The sequence below is a fragment of the Struthio camelus genome, chromosome 2, assembly GCF_040807025.1.
Source record: "Struthio camelus isolate bStrCam1 chromosome 2, bStrCam1.hap1, whole genome shotgun sequence".
Lineage (NCBI taxonomy): Eukaryota > Metazoa > Chordata > Aves > Struthioniformes > Struthionidae > Struthio > Struthio camelus.
This window is the reverse complement of record NC_090943.1, coordinates 139,303,074-139,321,469: the sequence shown is the minus strand read 5'-3', so window position 1 is coordinate 139,321,469 and position 18,396 is coordinate 139,303,074. Positions and strand designations below refer to the sequence as shown.

The window sequence follows — 18,396 nt, the reverse complement described above, 5'->3', positions numbered from 1 at the left end:
TTTAAATATATTCTAAGCCTGAACGGTTGTGTATGCTTACATATATCTGTACTGCTAATTTCATGAATGCTTTGAACTTCAAACTCACAAATATTTAAAAATGTTTATAAGTGAGGTCTTGTGAAGTCATTTTTGGCAAAAATAAAACTTCTGTCATATAGATTTGTTTTGTCACATGAGCAGCAACACCAGAGACATAAAAGACAGCTTTAAGTGTACACTGAGTATTTCCAGTTATTCTGGCTATGTGAGCACTTTGAAGTGTCAACACATAATTCTACAGACATTTAATCTTAATATTAAAAAAAAATCAAAACATATATTACTAAAATTAACTTCCAGCAAGTCTATCCCATCAACTATATTTTCTATGTAACAGACATATTTGGGGTTCTCACATAGTTTTGCTTACCCTTCTTCTTTACTTTTTGGAGGGAGCTCAGTAAGCAGAAATTTAGCATGTTTCAGGATGTTAGCAAAGCAGCCACCTGTGTGGTATGATCTAGGCAGCTGGATAGTTTAAATTGCACCCGTCCTATCCAAATTCTGTTCACCAGGCCTTCTCAGAGAACATAAAATGGAAATAAAAACAATACTGGATCCAGTCATTGAAATCTAATTGCAGACTACGCTTGGGTATAATTAGGAATGATAATAAGTGTTTTCATAAGTGATGAACTTGCACTTCTACCTCAAAAAGATGAATGCATCACTGTTTTTCACTCAGTGACACCATCAAAAGTCTGACACTGTCTTTGACTTGTAATATTCTGATTTCTTCATTCAGCAGGTTTCATTAGTCTAACCTGGGATGACAAAGATGAACGTGGCAAATTTGCATCAGAAAGAAGAGGCCGTACCCTTCAGCTAGATTATCTGAAATATATATATTTTTTGTTTTTCTCATTTATATTTTAGAGCCTCAAAACTATATTACATTTACAGGGTATACATTTAGGAGGAAAAAAAGACATTAATCAAAAGATAAGTCAAGCTAAATACAGTCAAGCTAGTAGGCTTTAGAATAGATGTTGTTTACTTTCTTGCCACTTGAGTGTTGAGCTTTCTATATTGCATTGTTATCTTTTTACATCTGCAAAACAGAAATCTTAGCATTGATTAAAATTTACAGCCCTGTTTGTGCTTGTTAATGAGGTCAGAAGGTGAAAAACTTCTGAAAAATTGACATCTTCTGAAAAATGGACAGGCAAACATTCAATTATGATGATACATTAAAGATGTATATGGGTTTTTTTTTCCCAGTAGAAGCCACATTTCCAGGTTGCATTTGTGCAGCAGTGAAAGGAAGGGTAATGATGACAATGTGATATATAGTGAGTTTTTAGCCAGGATATATGAGACCTGCTCATTATCAAAGAGTTTGCTGAGAGCTGCTCTGTTGCGAATGTCAGAGAATGTCTGAAACATGTCAGGTCGGCTGTAAATTTCTTTGATGGCAGGAGACGGACTCTCCTCAGTGATAAACTCAGCAGCCAAATGAACCTGCTCAGGGGTGTGCTAAATGGCTCTGAAGGTGAATTATGTGGCAGGTAAACAAAAGAAATCTCTACAAGAAGAAAGGAAGTTTTTTGAAATGAAAGCAGATCGCTCTAGATCCCACCAAAGATATGTTGTTTCATCACCTGACTCTACTAGCTATTAACCGGGAAGAAATAACAAGGTCCAAGCAATTTTTGTTAGCTTTGACAGCTATCTTATCTCTGATTGTAATATATGCTAAGAGAGCAAAAATACTCTCTGCTTTCACTTTGTTATTTCAGTTTTCAGTTACCTGGAGTATTAGGGTAAAGTAATCTTATTTAACTAAGAAGTATTTTCTGCTTTCACTGGGACTATTTAGGTTAAAACCTCTGTGTATTTGCTTAACTTTTGTGTGATGGTTTAAAAAACAGAACAAGACAAAACCAAACTGAAAACGTATACTCAGACTTAGTCTGGTAACAAGATGAAGACATGAGTCCTTCCCAGTAAGAAAATTAAACTGTGTCACAATAACGTCTAATCTTATTATCTCCCATGCACTAAGAGTAAGTGAACTGCTTAGAGACTGGATAATCTGCTACAGGTAGATGGTTCAAGGCTATGGAAGTGGCCTTTATCCCTGATGGTTATAAAACATGTAAGCTGGAAAGGATTAGATACAACAGAGGAGCACTGTTTTGAAAGCAATTCCTTTCTGTTATTATACCTGTGTAATTTTTCCCATTTCTTTTTTGTTATGTGGCCAAGGCAGTAAATATTTGGTAGACGATAGTACCGTGAATAACACCTATGAAGAAAAGAAACTTGAAGTATAGGAAATCTTGCATTTCATTCAAGGTGCTTTCTAAATCCACTCAAAATTTTAATGCAAAAAGAGTAGAGAATGTCATATTTCCTGTTAAATTTAAAAAAGCCTTATATAAGATTAAAAAATCAGTTACTTTGTTAAATTTATGTGTGTTTTTACTTGGTTATGTATGTTTTACTTGGTTGTGAGCTATTCATATGCATTCAGAACTAGTTGCGTAAACACACATGCACACACACACGTATTCCCTGACATGCAGCTCTAAGTATACCCAGAGAGTTCTGTTGGAGCCCAAACCCAAACTTCTACCCTCTGTTGAGGGGTAGAAGTTGCTAGAAAGACAATAGCTTTTTAATTTCAGCTGGTCTAAACTGTAGAGCTACCAATTGCTTTTAAAATATAGGTGTTTCAAGCAGTTCATAAACATAGGCAGAAATATTATGTACCAGTAGAGAATGTTATAGAACTATGAAATTATAGTATTATTTTGATGTTCCTCACAAAAAAGATAAGAAGGATGTGAATTTATTTATATGAATTTATTTACCTGGGATTAGGACTTATACAGTCTGCCAAATTTCTTTCTGTGTCAGTAACAAGATAAAGGAATAACTCTGTGTCAAATAGCAGCAAATGAAGATTCTGATTTGGTAAAAGGGAGCATCTTCCAAAAAGTAAAATTAGAGAAATCTTGTTTATAAAGACAAATCTCTGTGAAACATGATAGAAAAATATTCTAATAAGTATGTGTGCTCATGGCAAAGGAAAGGAAGATTTCATTGCACATTTCATGCTGAGATTATTTTAGTGCTAGAAAAATACTAATAGGTGTGTGTTCTTTATGGCAAAGATACTGTTCACTGCAACTTTAAAATCAGCCCGTTCTGGTATGAGAATATGTTTTTAAAATGATTTGGAAAAAAAATGAGAATATTTATTTTTCTAAATCAGTACATTTCTATAAGCAAATAAATATTAATCCGGTGAAAATAATCTTATTATGCTTTTTTTCATAGTAGTAAAATTTTATCTCCCTTATATATACACTTTTCAAACCAAAATATCAGCATTGAAATAGACTGAAATGACAATAACTCTGTGAGACAGGAAAATAGGCTGGTATTGTCTAATGACGATAGATTACGCTCCATCAGTTATATTCCTCGGACCTAATATATGTACCGAGAAGCAGAAGTATAATCCTAGCTTTAGAAAGTCTTCACATGAGGTTTATTAATTACTGAACAACAAAAAATGATCTTATTCACAAAAGAAATTTGCAGAATTCTGAAAAAAATAACTGCATTTCCTTTTCTTTATTTCTAAGGTTGAACATTACTATAGGCTCAATTAAAACTAGTCCTTAAGTCCTAATATTTCAAGTGTTTCGGGAATCCATACAAATAGGTTGACTAATCCTTTGAGGAAAATAATCCACACACAATTCAAACAAAACATATTTCATGTCTAAATGTTGAATTTCAGGAAAAAAAAATTCAAAGAGGGGTATTTGCCAAAACTGTTCCTGTACTATGAAATATTTCAGTTTTGACGAGCTAGCATTTTCTAGCAAATTCTGACCATCACTGATTTTTGTCTATTACAAGATGCAATGAAGCAAATGAGGCTTAAACCGTTTTAAATCTTATCTGAACTGTACATAAAATAACTCTTTTCCCTGATTTTTCCTTACTGTGGCACAACTAGGATTATGAGCAAATAAGTCTTCAGGTTTGAGTGATTTCTTAATCCCTAATTAAACATACCTGTATTTTATATGGATAAGTATTGTCTGTTGTGAAAGTCTAATGATAAAATGCACTGGCTGTGATAGGAAGGGAGCATGAAGATGGACTGATAGACATTTTTCTCCTCTTTGATATTGTTTTCTTTATGCAGACTGTCTGATTTTAGTTGACTTTATTTTCTGTGTCAGGAAGATAGTTAGAAATAATATACATATATCAAAAAAAGAAAAATATATTTTTTTCTAGAAAGATTACTAGGATCTTCACAACTCTTAAAAATGCTGCTAGTAATATTGTAATCATATTTACAATTGAGCAAAATTTTTCTATCATGCATTCAAACTTGTAACGTATGAATTATGCAGTTGACTTCAAAAACCATATCTGACCCAGCAAAAAAATTGCTAGATATTTTAAGTTTAGAAGTGCTCTTTGCCAGTGATTGCACTAGAATCATATTTTTAGTTCCATTTTAGTGAGTTCTTCTTGCTTTTCTATTAACATTTGAATATAATGAATTTTGAGACTATCAGACAGGTACAAGGATATTAAAAGCAGGGTAGAGGGAATTATCTGAGTTCCTCATCCCTCATCATATTCTTTCCGATGTTGTCTGGCATGATCATTTGTCTTCCGACTCCGTGTTTATCCTGTTGCCCTACAGCACTGTTTCACAGAATATGAGTATAAATGAGAGAGTTCCAAGATAAAAAGCTGCCAGTACATCTGTTCTGATTTTTAAATGGCCTATCTGGTTTGAAATCACATATATTTTACAGTTCATTTGGAGAAAATTTTCTTTTATTTTTATCTCCCTATGTTCATAAAATAAAATAAAACTGATATTAAAACCTTAAAGAAGTATCTCTGAAAACAGAAAGGATTTTTTTAAGGCTATTCAAAACATTTTAGCAATATGTTGGACTGCTATGAAATGCAACAATTTATGGAATACTGTCCTGCTTGGACTAGGATGTCTGTGTGCTGTAAATACATACTAAATTAGGAGTATATGGATTTTTGACTGAAGAGAGTGTCCAGTTTAATTTATCATTTAGATATGGATTTTTTTCAATTGTACATGATTTAACTGATAAACCGTAATAACTTATTGAATCTTTGTTACTGAACCAACAGACACTAAATTAACTAATTTAGTGTCACTATTTGATTTTAAGGTATGAGCTGCTGCAGACAAGTTAGAAGTTACCAGGGCTGCAAATATTGTCTTTTAAGCGGAAGTTATCTTCCATACCTTTGTTGGCACTATTTATAAGAGCTCAGAGAAATTTTTTTAAGATTGAAAAGCTATTTATCTTTTTTTTTTTTAAATGTATAATAAATGGTCATGCCATGCACAGTCACTTTGTGATTAACATTTACTTCCATGCTTCTTGTGTCTATGGTTTAAACATTTCTTTTTAGACAGGATCTCATGAAATTCAATAAGATTTTGGGCTGGGTCTACATATGTAGCATTAAAACTTTGTATGTTCCAAATGTCACAAGTCAAATTTCATGTTCATCCACATTACACTATATACATGTAGATGAGTTATTATTATGGGAGGTAGAGAACCCTTTCCAAATAAATAATTTTCTTGTGTTGTTTATAGTCAAAGCTATAAACTTGAAGCTTTTAAAATGTTTACCAGTGACGTAAATGGCTCAAGACTTCAATTTCTTCTCGCAAGTAAAAAATGTTAATCAATTTCTCAGGTTCATTAGGTAAAAACAATAATATTCTGTCTAGCTTCATCTGCTAAATGTGTTTAGATAAACTGAGAACATTGTAGGAGCATGTAATTGAAATAAGTATAAAGTATTTGTTCAATTTTGTCCTCTTTTCCAGAATCTAGCCTATATTATTTTAATCCACACATACATATATACACACATGCAAACCACTTTGTAAGTGTTCCTAATTATAATCATATAGTCTTTGCATAACAATTCTTCTGTATGTTAGTAGTAAGTACTTAGGTTGAAAGAGAAATGTGTTTTTGGTAATAAATCCTTAGTACAACAGACTGAAAAATCAATCTAATTTCTCCTCATGATCTGAAGAGGCAAGGGAGAAATGGCTAAAGGAGCAAGTGCCTTAAATTCATGGCTGCTATAGTGTTAAGGCAATCAAATGTGAAATATCAATATATCTGCACAGCATGAGTGACTTTATCGTGTTATTCTGATGAATAGTAGAAGTAGAAACTTTATAAAATGAAATGAACAATGCGTGAAAGAAAAAACACTAGCTGAACACAGATTAGTTATCGTGCTACAATGATATTAAATACCATCAGGCAAAGTAATGTCTTACTGTGTGTCCAATTTTAATGAAACAAATCAAAGATGGAACAAAATCAATTTAGTTTAATTAATTTTAAAGTATAAATGTCTCCATTTCTAGAAACTAGAGAGCGTTCATTCTTTATCTGTTACACAGACAAAAATGTGCCAAACTTATGTGCACAGTTTTTCATAGGAATTTTACTTCTCTGTGTAGCCTCCTCTCCATCACTAAACTCTACAGATTTCTCTTACTAAGTCAGAGTATTAGGAGTCCATACTTCTTTTTGCATTGATTAACACACAAAATAACGGAAATGAGGAAAATCTGAATATACATTCAAATGAAATCATCTGAAACGTCTCTTATAGTACCTGAAAAGTTATCTTTCTGACTGTTTTTCATTCTGAAATGATGAGATTTCACGGGATATGGCAGTTTATTTATTGCATGACAATAAAGCATCAAGCACTCAATTTAATTTTTGAGTACTGTGGTATGGCTCTGTCTTCTTTTGGAATCTTACAAATTTCTGCCATAATAAAACCAGCAAATACTTAAATATATGTTATTGATTGGACCCAAGACTATATTACAGTATTAATGTTTGTTTTGAGCAATAGAATTAAATGTTGAAGTTTGACTGTAACTGAGAGGAACGACCTTCTCCCTCTCTCTGCATGCATGCATGTAGAATATAAAGTATCCACTAAACTATAATGGGGAGTAGTAGTATGACTTTGTATAGAGGGTTTTTATAAAGACATGAATTTCAAGTGTGTAGCAGTAAGATCCAACAGAGAAATACATTTATTTTGATATATATTCTATAAAGAGCAGTTGATGAAAAGCCTCTTCCCAACAGTAATGAAATAATAAACTTGTGTAACTTGCTTCTTCGTCTAAAAGTATGTGAGATAGAAGGTTTCCAATGATAAGACGTGCAATACAAACATTAATCTTAGGTACATTTATACCATCAGTAAACTTACTAACTCCTTGACTATTAATATGATTACAGTTATTTTTCTTAGATTGGTTTGCTTATATTTTCACTATTCAATACACAATACGTCGGGATATTGGACAGAGAATGACCCATACCTAGTAAGTGTAGAAACCAGTTTCATAAAGGCATTTAAAAAATGTATTTCATTATTCGTTGTAGGTGCACTGTGCACAGTATGAAATGTGAGTTGGTATATTTTCCATAGCAGTAGTGTACCAGTGCACACAAAAATTTTTGTTCATTATTAATAGCATGATTGTAAATCAAGAGTTGCATGATGTTCTCCAGAAGTTGGCATATGGTGATTAATGCTCTATTACTCTTTATGGATTTGATAAAAAGTTACTCTTATTTGATAGATGGATGGGTGGTGAATTTTATCTTAAGATGGGTTTGAGTATGTCCTGGTTCATACATCTATCTGAAGAAATGCATGTAGTGGTAAAAGTCCATGGCTTTCTAATTATACTTCAGCTGTAGATGAAGACTGCTCAAAACAGAGTGCCTGAAAACAGACTGTTAGTTCCCTATTCCTATGTACAGAAGTTGAAAACTCCTAAAGATGAATTTTTGGAGGAAAAAAACGTACCTACCATGATTTGGAAATAAAATTTGTGAGATTGTTTAATGCATAATAGTGAATTTGTATTTGGAGGATATAGCTAGATTAATAACATTATGTAAAAATTTAACAGTTTTATTCAAAAACCTTAGTTTTTTTTTTTTCCTTCTTGTTTCACCTCCCTAACAAAGATAGCAAAAGTGAAGCTGTAAGATTTTGGATTTTCCTTTTGCTAGTTTGCTGATTGGTTCGTTGGTTGACAGACTATTTCTCTCTGGGGATTACAACTTTAAGAAAATGCCTAAATATGCTAACAGTGGCAATTACAAATGTGTTACATGTGCTGAGAAAAAGATCTGTCAAATTTTAAAACAATATAAGTTATGCAGCATTCTTTTTTAAAACAATATTTTAAAATTACAGTACTATTTTCAATGCAGTAGTACACTTTTTTAACTGAAGTATGTTGTTACAGTAAACAACAAAAATAAATTCTAAACTTACTCGATCGGTAAGATGTATAAAATTGGTGTGCTCCAGCATTTTTGCTTTTTTATTGCAGTAAAATCCCATCTATCTGTATATCTGTCTACCTATCTGTCTGTCTTCTATCTGAATATTTTTAACTATGACTTGATTTTGCATTCCTGCCTAGTGGTTCCTTACACTTCACTTGCGTTAAATTCCTCTGATGCAATTTGTCAGCAAATATGTAGCATTGCTTCAGAGAGCTTTCAATGGGATGATAGACCTTTGACATCTGCTCAGTACGTGTTTTAGCTATTTTCAGTTTTTGCTGGTACAAAAAGTGTTTATTCTGATGTTTTCATGTTTTCAGATTGTTATAACAGACAATATCTGTTTTATACAATATCTGTATAACAGACAATTGTATATCTTCTGTGATTATAATTATGTGATTATAAGTGAACTGCCAATAAACTGTATTGTGTCAGTGGTTCAAGGTCTGTAGCTATATAAGATTTGACAGACATCAGCTTACTTGCATGAAATATAGCAATTCATCTGAAGAAAATGTCTGAGAATTTTGTCAACACTATTGATTTTTCTGTCAGATAGTCTATATGGGCTGGACAGAAGAAAGGGAACAAGACTCCCTTCAGGATCGAATGTACACACCAAAGTTTCTAGCGCTGAGGGGATCTTCTCTTTATAAATTTATAGCACCTCCAGTAAGTATATTTCTCATGTTTAGCAGGAATAAGTGTTATTAAATACAATTATTTCATGTAATGTTTGCAAGGCTTTCACACTGAGATATCACTCATTCAGCCGACAGTATTGCAGCTGCACTGAAAAGTGCCAGGGGATGTAGTATAGAAGTGACAGAAAATAACTATTCATCAGATGAGTCTGCACCTAACCAGCACTTCTTTACCCCTACTTACCAGAGGACTTAGAAGAAATACAGGAGAGCTCTACTTATGCTAAATGGGGAGCTTTTCATTTCTGTTCGTCAGGGAGAAAAATCCTAAAGGAAGATGGCTGGATTTATACTGAACTATCATTTGAAAGACAAACTGCTGAGATTTTGGGAAATATCAAAGCTTTTTGCATGCTGTGGAAATGACAAGGCTTGCAGAGCAATATCTCTATCTTTAGATTTCATCATGAAAGTAGCTTTTTTGCAGCTTGGGAGCACCAGAAGGAAGGTAGGGAAGCAGATGGAATTGTTTAGGTTAAACATATTAACTGGAATTTGACAGGAAACACAGGGCAAAATTTTGTCTATTATCTCAGTCAGCAATGTATTTTCACACTTTTATGATACATCTCCACTGCAGTAAATGTAGGTATACTCTGGCTGGCTTTGAAGCTGGTAGCTAAGGAGCCAGTAGCAGTACAGTATTGGCAATAGAGAGAATAGTGTGGTTTCATTTATTCTGTTTATTGGGTGACTCTTCTGACTGCTATTAAACCCTATTTTGCCAGGTCCAGACTGCAGTGCTTCCTGAGTGAGGTATTTCAAAGCTTGCTTGCAAGTTTTTACATCATTCTTCAGTCATCACATTTGTTTGGTTAGCAAAGCATCTAGGGACATGTTAAAGAATAGGAAGAATGGAATTAAGTATGAACTGAAAATTATGGTGTCAACCACCTTAATTTAAAAGTAACTATCTTGGCTTTGGCAGATCTACCTGAGCATTTGCTGCCTATTAGGTGAAGTAACCTCCTTTCTAGACACCAGATAAAAGCAGAAACAATTCTGAAAGGACCAGTTTAATACAAAAGAGGAAGTTTCTTTTTTTTTTAAACTCTGTAGAAGACAACTCCTTTACAGAGGATTCAGTCATAAATTATTAGAAGTAATATGCTGTAGGTAGTTGGGTGATCGTTACTGGGGATGGAAGGAACATGTTGTTAATAGTGCCGCAGGAGGGGTTCCAGACTGTGGTGATGTGATTTAGGACAACTCTGGGAGGCTGCTATGTATGAGGCAAGTCGTCGATGCTTGAAGTCTTTATAGGTCTTGTTTCGGCTGGACTGCAAACATAACATGATTTTTTTTGCCAGATTCTGGTTCTTATTCAAAGATAGCAAGGCAAAAATACTTTTGTCCATGCGGTAGGAGGGAAGAAGAATCCTTAAGGGATAAAAGGAAGAGAAGCTCCTATAGAGTTACCTTAAAAATGCATGTCATATAATACTTGCATGCTTATATGCCAAAGAAAATTATCCTTTTTTTCAAAGACTACAGTAGGTCTTTTAAAAGAACTTCTAAAATCATGCTTTCTGCATGGAAATTTTACAGATACAGTTATGTTTGCCGTTCTGCAGGAGTAAGGGTTCAGCTTTTCCAGAGATTATGAAAGGTTACAGACTAACTGTTTCAAGGCTGCAGTTTCAGAGCTTCTAGGTATGGTCTGTGTAAAATAATGTTGTAAGAATAAAAATTCTTTTAATTATATTTATAGTATAAATTCTTTAGATTAAGTTGTTTTCTGAACAGAGATGTGCTGCCAACTTTTTAACCAGCAAATGGAATAAAAGTATTTCCCTGGTGTCTGGCAAATTATAGCACATTAGAGGGGCATATGTTTAAACAGTGTATATTAGCGCCCTCTCCCCACTGCCCCTGTTTTTTTTTTTTTTTCTATTTGATCAATAATACTTCTTTGCATGCTCAGATACATAAGCAATTGCTTTGGAGCTAGGCCACTGTTCAATACTTTTTTACCGTTAAGACTTCTTCTTCATTTGTAGTCTCGATTATCAATCCATTTGACTTATTCTTGTGTCTTCTGAGACTATGAATAATTCTCTTCTTTCCTTCTCATAGTTTCCTTAGAGTTATTTATAGATTGCTGTGATATCCCCTTGACTCTTCCCTGACTAAGTTCATCTATCCTTTTATTTCCTGTTTAAGTCTTAGCCTTTACCCTTTACCTTATCATTTTGTTGAATTCTTTATCATCTATATTATTTTTCTGTAAAAGTCACTTAAAAATAATGCTGTTAAAAGCAATTATCAAATCCTAAGACAAACAGGAAAAACAGAATATTCTTCCAAGCTTAGTTTATTGGAATTTAGGAGGAGATTCATGTTAGTAAGAGGAAAAAAAAAGTAAATGTATGTAAATGTATATTGTTTCTCATTAGTTTTTTTTCTCTGAACAGCAAGCCCAGTGGACACTGATCAGTGTCCTACATATGAAACAGCATAATACGGAGTTGGAGACTTTGGTTTTATATTTTGGTACCTTTGCAAGTAATGTAGATAACTGGGCAGATTGTGACACACAGTTACAAGGAGAGGAGAAGGAAAAGCATGTCCTTTTGCAGTGCAGGCTCTGTCAGAGGAGTCCAAGAACTGCTTCCTCTGGGCATCTGAGTGCAAGCCCCCACCAGAGTGGACTGGAGGCTCCCAGGGGAAGCCTGGAGCAGCCTGTATGCAAAGCTACTGTGGGATGCACAAGGGGACAGACAGGACATGTCCTCAGCACTGCCTGAATGCAACAGTCCGGTCCCTGGTGGTTATTCCTCTAAGGCAGTGTTTGCTCCTTCTGCACACGTTATACAAAACATAAAGGGTAGAAAGTTTTATGGATAGATTCTTTTTAAATAAACTTTCTTTTTTAAAGAAAAATTACTTACTTCATTTTCTTTCTTTCTTTCTTTTTTTTTTCCCCAAGGTCACAACCTGGGATTGGACACGAGCTGAGAAAACATTTTCAGTTTATGAGATAATGTGCAAAATTCTCAAGGTATGATGAAAAAATATAAAATAATTTACCATGTTGTGAGGCTAGTAGAGAAGCCAGAGCATAACACTGCAACTAGTAGTATGTGACTGCTTTGCAGAAAGAGATCAGATTTGATCCCTTTGAAGTCAATATCAGGAGTCCTGATATCAGTAGATAGAGGATCAAACACTGTAAGGAGTGTTTTCAAAAGGCATGGCAAAACTGGAAATAAACTAGTTTTAACTGGGTTACCGTTCTTGCACATGGGAAACTATTTTATTTCTCCAAAATGCATTATATGTTTTTAACTGAAAAAGGATTTTAAAACTTTGCACTGATGTATTCAACTTGTGTAACATTTCTTTTTTCAAACTGAGCAGCTAAGAAAATAGGGATTGTTTCCACTTCCAAATGCACAGATGTAACTCACATTTGCTGCAATGTAAGACTGCACTTAGAGCAGAGTCCTTAAAATATGTAATACCATTCTGAAAACTTTTGTCTTATTTCTTCCAATTTCTTCAGTTTACTTTAACATTAATACGTTGGAAGAACTAATAAAATATGTTTACAGGTAAATCTGTGAGTAGCAAATTGAATAGAGCCATTATTACACATTGTATTTCATTTTTCATTCAAATTTAATTCAGAATTAATATGTATTGTCTTCTCTCTATTTTAAAAATAATGAAAAACAATTTTCCAGATGTACAGTGTTTCTCAGTCTAAAACTCAAGGGAAAGAGGAGAAAAGAAGAGATGAAAAACTGAATAGTTTTCCAGTGTATGATAACTTTTTTAGGTTAAAATTATTTAAAAATAATTCAGCCTTTTCTGAAATTTCATCCAGGCAGAGATAAACTATTATCAAGAAGAAATATGAAAAAATCCTATTTTTAAAAAGTGATTCCCTTAGGGAAGACCTTACACATGCTACATTTCTTCTGTTTTGTAGGTCAGGCAGGTACACTCTCCTCTCTTTTAGGAGACAAATTACAGATGGAACATCTCGATAAAATTCAGAAGCTTTTTACCTTAGAGGCTTCCAAAATAAGAAACCAAATTTAGAGTAAACAAACAAACAAACAACACACTACCTCTACAAGCAATTTGAAACAGAAAAGGGAAAGGAGCTCTTGTTATGCTTCCTTTGGCTGTAAGGTCTGGAGTCTTCATGAAGGAGTAGCACATCCCAAATGCCGCACGTCCCATCACTGTAGTATGTCCATTAGCTACCACGTACGTGCAAGCACTGACTGTTTCAGAGCGTTGATGTAAGGAGAGTATTAACAGAAAAAATTCTTTAGCCTATGAAGACATTACATTGAGGATGGAGCATGAAGAATTCTCTTAGAACCCAGTCTTAGAGAAATATGAAATATCTGACTTGTAATGGGCACCTGTACCTCAGGCCTTGAACTTGGAAAGCTGTAAGCACCTAGGTAGTTCTTCTCCCAGAATTAAGCCTGTGGGAGCCAGGGCAACTCTATTTCTTGTGGTTTATCCAAAGATTTTATTATACTATTTTAACATAAGCATATAAAACCTATATCATACAGATTTATGCCATTTTAAAATTCCTTTTCCTTCCTTCTACTGTCTTCCTTTGTGGATATGCTTCTCATTCACTCATTTGTAGCCATTTTTCTTTTTTCTCCTTCTTATTCATGCCATCTTCTTGGACAGCGGTGCATGGATTTTTTCTCTTTTCAGCTGTATAGAAGGAGTTAGGTTAAATGAAAGACATCTAAACCAGCCAGCTGAGGAGTACACACGACAAAGCAGTAGAACCTGAAACAGTACCTTCCTGGCACTGCTGTGTGGAATGGCAGAAAAAAAAGTAAAATGCTGGTTTTTCTTATCACATGGTTCTCCAAACTGTCCGGGCAGAAACACCTTTCTCAGCCTGTGTTAACAGAGGACATTGCAGCAGGGAATTCCTCTAAGAATTCTTTGGGAATCTGGAACAAAGTACAATTGATACAATTTCAGCAAAGACTTAGTATATTACCTAAAAATACAACTACAGCTTAAGTGATATATAGATATCCTTTATGTGTTTCATTATGACTTTATTCATATTTAATTATTTCTTTATAGTTTTTAAGGCTGGTCAAGCTTATAAAATGTTGAATTTTTTTAAATGGGTTTCTTACAACTGTAAAAGGACCTATAAATAATAAAAAAATATAGGTAGAAAAATCACTGCAATAAAATTACACCTTCTTGTGACACTGAAGTATTAATACTCACTTTCTTCAAGTCTTCTGCCGTGGGTATTGCAGGTCTTAACCCTGGTTTGGCTAAATATAAAAGCAAGTAAAAACAAGAAAAACAGTCTCCTGTTAGTACTAGGAAACTGAGCCTCTGTAGAGACTTGAGTTTTTGTTCAAGTTTTCTGCTAGCATCATAAATCTCTCTCTTCATTTTAGCAGTACGTGTTTCTAGGCACATCTGTACCTGTCCCATGGTTGTTATTGAAGCAGATCCAACTATAAAAAAGTTACACTGTGACTTTGTGATCACCTTCAGACTTCTTTCCTGCTGTAGTACCTCACATGCTACTTTCATTACAAATTTGTTTTCCTAAGAGAATGAGTTGAGAGGCAAAAGGGCAGGATAACAGAAAGGGTTTTAAAGAGATTATATTCTCAGAGATTGATAGACAGCATGATAGTTTAAGAAGCCTAATGAAAAAATAAAGAAAAGAAACCTGGACTTTTCTGCTACAGACAGTTCCCTCTCCTGCACTTCCTGTTCTTCCACAGGAACAATTGAGTTCGTGCCATTCTTTTCAGGAAAATTATCCTTCCAAATCAAATTATTCTGTGTTTCTACTTCAGAAGACACAATCATATGTCTTTGGGCAAAGAGAAATGCAATAAGATAATAAGGCGCATTTGCAGGAGAATATCATCAATCAGTGTCTCTTAAGTGGTTTCAGTTCCGTATTCTGGCCTAAATTCAGATTATTCTGGGTATACATTTACGAGAAGTAAACATCAAAGAACATTCCTGGACGGGGAACACGCTCATCTACGCTGTTACAATTTTTAGAGTGATCGCTGCCATGGTTTTTGGGCCAAGTGGACCCCCTGGTGCTTCCCCAAACAATTCCTGGTGCAGCTTAAGTGTTAGCATAGATGAGGGAGTGTTCCTAATCAGCAGCTTGCGTGTAAGCAGCCTGTTTTGGAGGGAAGAAGAGTTTCGTAGCGTGGATGTGGCCTGTTTCTTGCCAGCTGGCTATAGAGCCAGCAAACTGTTCCGTATATGCTTAATTTATTATTATAGGTGCAGCTTCTGTGGCTAATACTCCCTTTAAGCAGATGAACTTGTCAGTGGTCTATGCTAGCCTTCATATGAACTTGCCCAGGAGTGAGAAACTGTATTTTAGAAATACTATATCTAAAGCCTATTTCCTTCTTTACGGATCAGCCGGTTGAGCATTCTGAGAAGGAGATAGATGTCCCTTGTGCCACAAGGTCAGGACTTACTACTAAGTCTATCCCAAAGCATGTGACTAAAATTCTGATGCACTTCACCAGAGCAGTTTTGATTAGGGACACTTACTACCTCAAATTTGTCTTTTTGAAAGGTGGTATGAGAGGTTTGAAATTTCTTCTCCATGGCAGAAGTGCTGCAGTGGAGGATATGAACTACCAGATCCTACTGTTTACATATTAATATTTCAGTGCTTTGATATGAGAGAATACTTCCACTTCAGGTGACAGTAAAAATATTAAAGCACTAAATAAATATTAACATCTAGAGCCAGCAGAGGGCTTCACTGATTTTATTGTCAGAAAAGGAATATAGTCTGAACGCATTAAATAAAAACTCAGAAATCGTCTACCATCGTGGTGAATGTTTTATTCATAATTCCCTGTGTATATGGAGTGTGTTTTCTCCTTCGGTGGCCGTTCTGAAGCGCCTAATCCTTCTCATGAACAATAGGAAACAGAGATACCACTCGCAATTGTTAAAGTCCTCCCTAGATTTAAGGCACCAAAAAGCCAAGCTGTCCTACATCTTAACTGGAGCTGTCAGAGACTACTGTGCAATTTACAACTAATTAAGTAATATTTATAATAATCCTAATAGTAAATTGCTATTTTGTTATTATTGTATTTTTATTTTTGTTTGTTTCATCAGAATATGAGAAAAAGATGAGCGGACGTGCCCTAAGCAAGACAATAAGTCACTATTCTTAACGTGATTAGAACCTTCTAAATAATCACAAAGACTATGAAAAAATGAAGCATAAAAGTAGATTTAAAAGAGCTCTATTGTGACTTTGAAATATGTATTGACATAAATTAGCTAATGAGCACTGATCCCTTAATTAAATATTTACAATTGTAGATAGTAAATAAAGTGAAAAACCTGACAATTACATTCATGCACTACCAGAACAGTAGTGCATTGCATCCTGGTATGATCCCACTAAAGCACTTCACACGCACTCAAAAATGCTTAAGAGGCATTAAGAAATTAATCCCTTTATGAACATGTTAATCCTGCAATTAGATTTTCAGCCAAAGTTTAACCAGGTGCAGTTCTTAGAAAAAGTGATAAACAGTTGGATGTTTCAGTTCTAAACAACTGAACTAATTTTCAAACCTTGGCTTGTCTCCTCTGCTAAATTTAAATGTATTCAATGTTTCTAGAGGAAGGAGGAACAGTTCAAACCCTAACTGGAATTACAGTTGTCTTGTAAGATAAAAGTAGTAGTAAAAGTCGTAAATGTTCTCCATGTCCGCTGGCATTAAGACCATCACTAAGTAGGCTTATGTTAGACAATAAAGGAAAATTTCTCAGGTGCTAGTATCATTCAGTACTGGCACAGAGCTCCTACTGAGGTTGCTACATTTACCTCATTGGATCCTTACAAAAAGCAGCTAGACAAACAGTGCCAGGATTCAGTGATTTGTAGTTGCTTCTACCTTGGATAGCGCTGTGGACTAGATGATCACACCTCTGATGTGATTTTCCGTATTATCTGTCATTCTGTATGTGGTGTCAGATCATTCCTCTCCAACATGTGTGTGGTGATACAATCCTTACTTACATGGCATATTAAATTGGATAAATTTAACGGGCCCAGAATATTAAAGGTGCTGATGGTCCTGTTACTCTGCGGCACCGTGTCAGTCTCTTTTTAAAGCAAAGAGACAGCATGATTAGTTACATGACAATTGCCACCATTTAAAGACTTGTAAACTTTTTATTTAAGATCCAGAAAAAAACAAGAAAAAGCAGTATTTGAAACGTAAAATATTAAGTAAGGCTTTCACCCTAACTTCACTTTTTCTGTTTCTCTTGAACTGCAGAGAGATTTTTGTTAAAAATAAAAAAGGAAAAACCCTTTTTACTTTTGACCGTTTTTACACAATATTAAGATGGTACAAACTGTCTTCTCTGCAGAAAAAAGAAAGTCAGCTGAGTAGGGGCTGCCACTGTTAGAGTTTGATCCTGCTTCCTGGAAGAAATAAGAAGGTAAACACACAGAGGAAAAGAAAAAGAACAACAGATGCAGAAAATACTTCTTTAAATGACTCTTGTAACCTCTCTGCTGGTAACTGCAGGGCAAAATCTGCCCTATTTTTCCAACACTCCCACTACTCTCTCTGTACTCCCCATTCCTGGCCTGCCTCTTTCTTCGTTACTGTGCCTGTTTTGCCGATTGCCATTTACCTCCACCTTCTTGTGCGTCTTTAATCTGTTTCTGCCTGTGTTTCCATTCTTCACACTTCTCATCCCGTTCGGTTCTGCCTTTATACTTGCCTGTATTTTGCCCTAATACGTTCTGGCTTTCTCTGATCCTGCCGGTTTATGTAAGAGGTGTTTCCTCCTACCTTGCTGCTTTTCTTTTTTCCACATAGTTTCTCTATCCAATTCTGTCCTTGAGACAAGTGCTTCTTCTCTCCTCTTCGAGAGGCACGTAACCTCAGCCAAACGGAGCATGGAGCGGAGAGGAGGAGCGGTGTTTCCTATACTCATTACCCATGAGTAATATAGCACTCCAAGCAGCGGGGAAAAGTAGGGAGAGTTATTCTCTTCCGTTACACCACGGGGATGGAAAAATCCTCAATCACTTCATGAACTGGAGCAAGTTCAGAATGAAATCTTCAGAAAGGTAACAGCCAGATTTTACCAAGGGTGTCTGAACTTTTCAGTACCTCCTGACTTGGATTTTTAAGAGGGCAGGAAAAGATTCATCCCGTCCCTAAAGTAGTCTCTATCAAACGTCAGGCCTGATCTCCAGGGAACGG

General features: G+C 34.9%; 1 protein-coding gene across 14 annotated transcripts in view; it reads left to right on the top strand.

Annotated features, from left to right (window-relative positions):
• Positions 1-18,396, top strand: part of SNTG1 (syntrophin gamma 1) — a 353,322-nt gene that overhangs the window by 290,270 nt on the left and 44,656 nt on the right. For 12 of the 14 annotated variants that reach the window (XR_693802.2, XM_009673187.2, XM_068932745.1 and 9 more), the window contains 2 exons: positions 9,001-9,113; positions 12,075-12,146. Coding sequence is in view for 13 of the 14 variants with exons in the window: in XM_009673187.2 (XP_009671482.1) it covers positions 9,001-9,113; positions 12,075-12,146 (185 nt within the window). In the remaining variant the exon portion in view is untranslated. Of the gene's footprint in view, positions 1-8,996; positions 9,114-12,074; positions 12,147-18,396 lie in introns of all 14 variants that reach the window. The other 2 variants (XM_068932742.1, XM_068932744.1) reach the window with 1 other exon arrangement.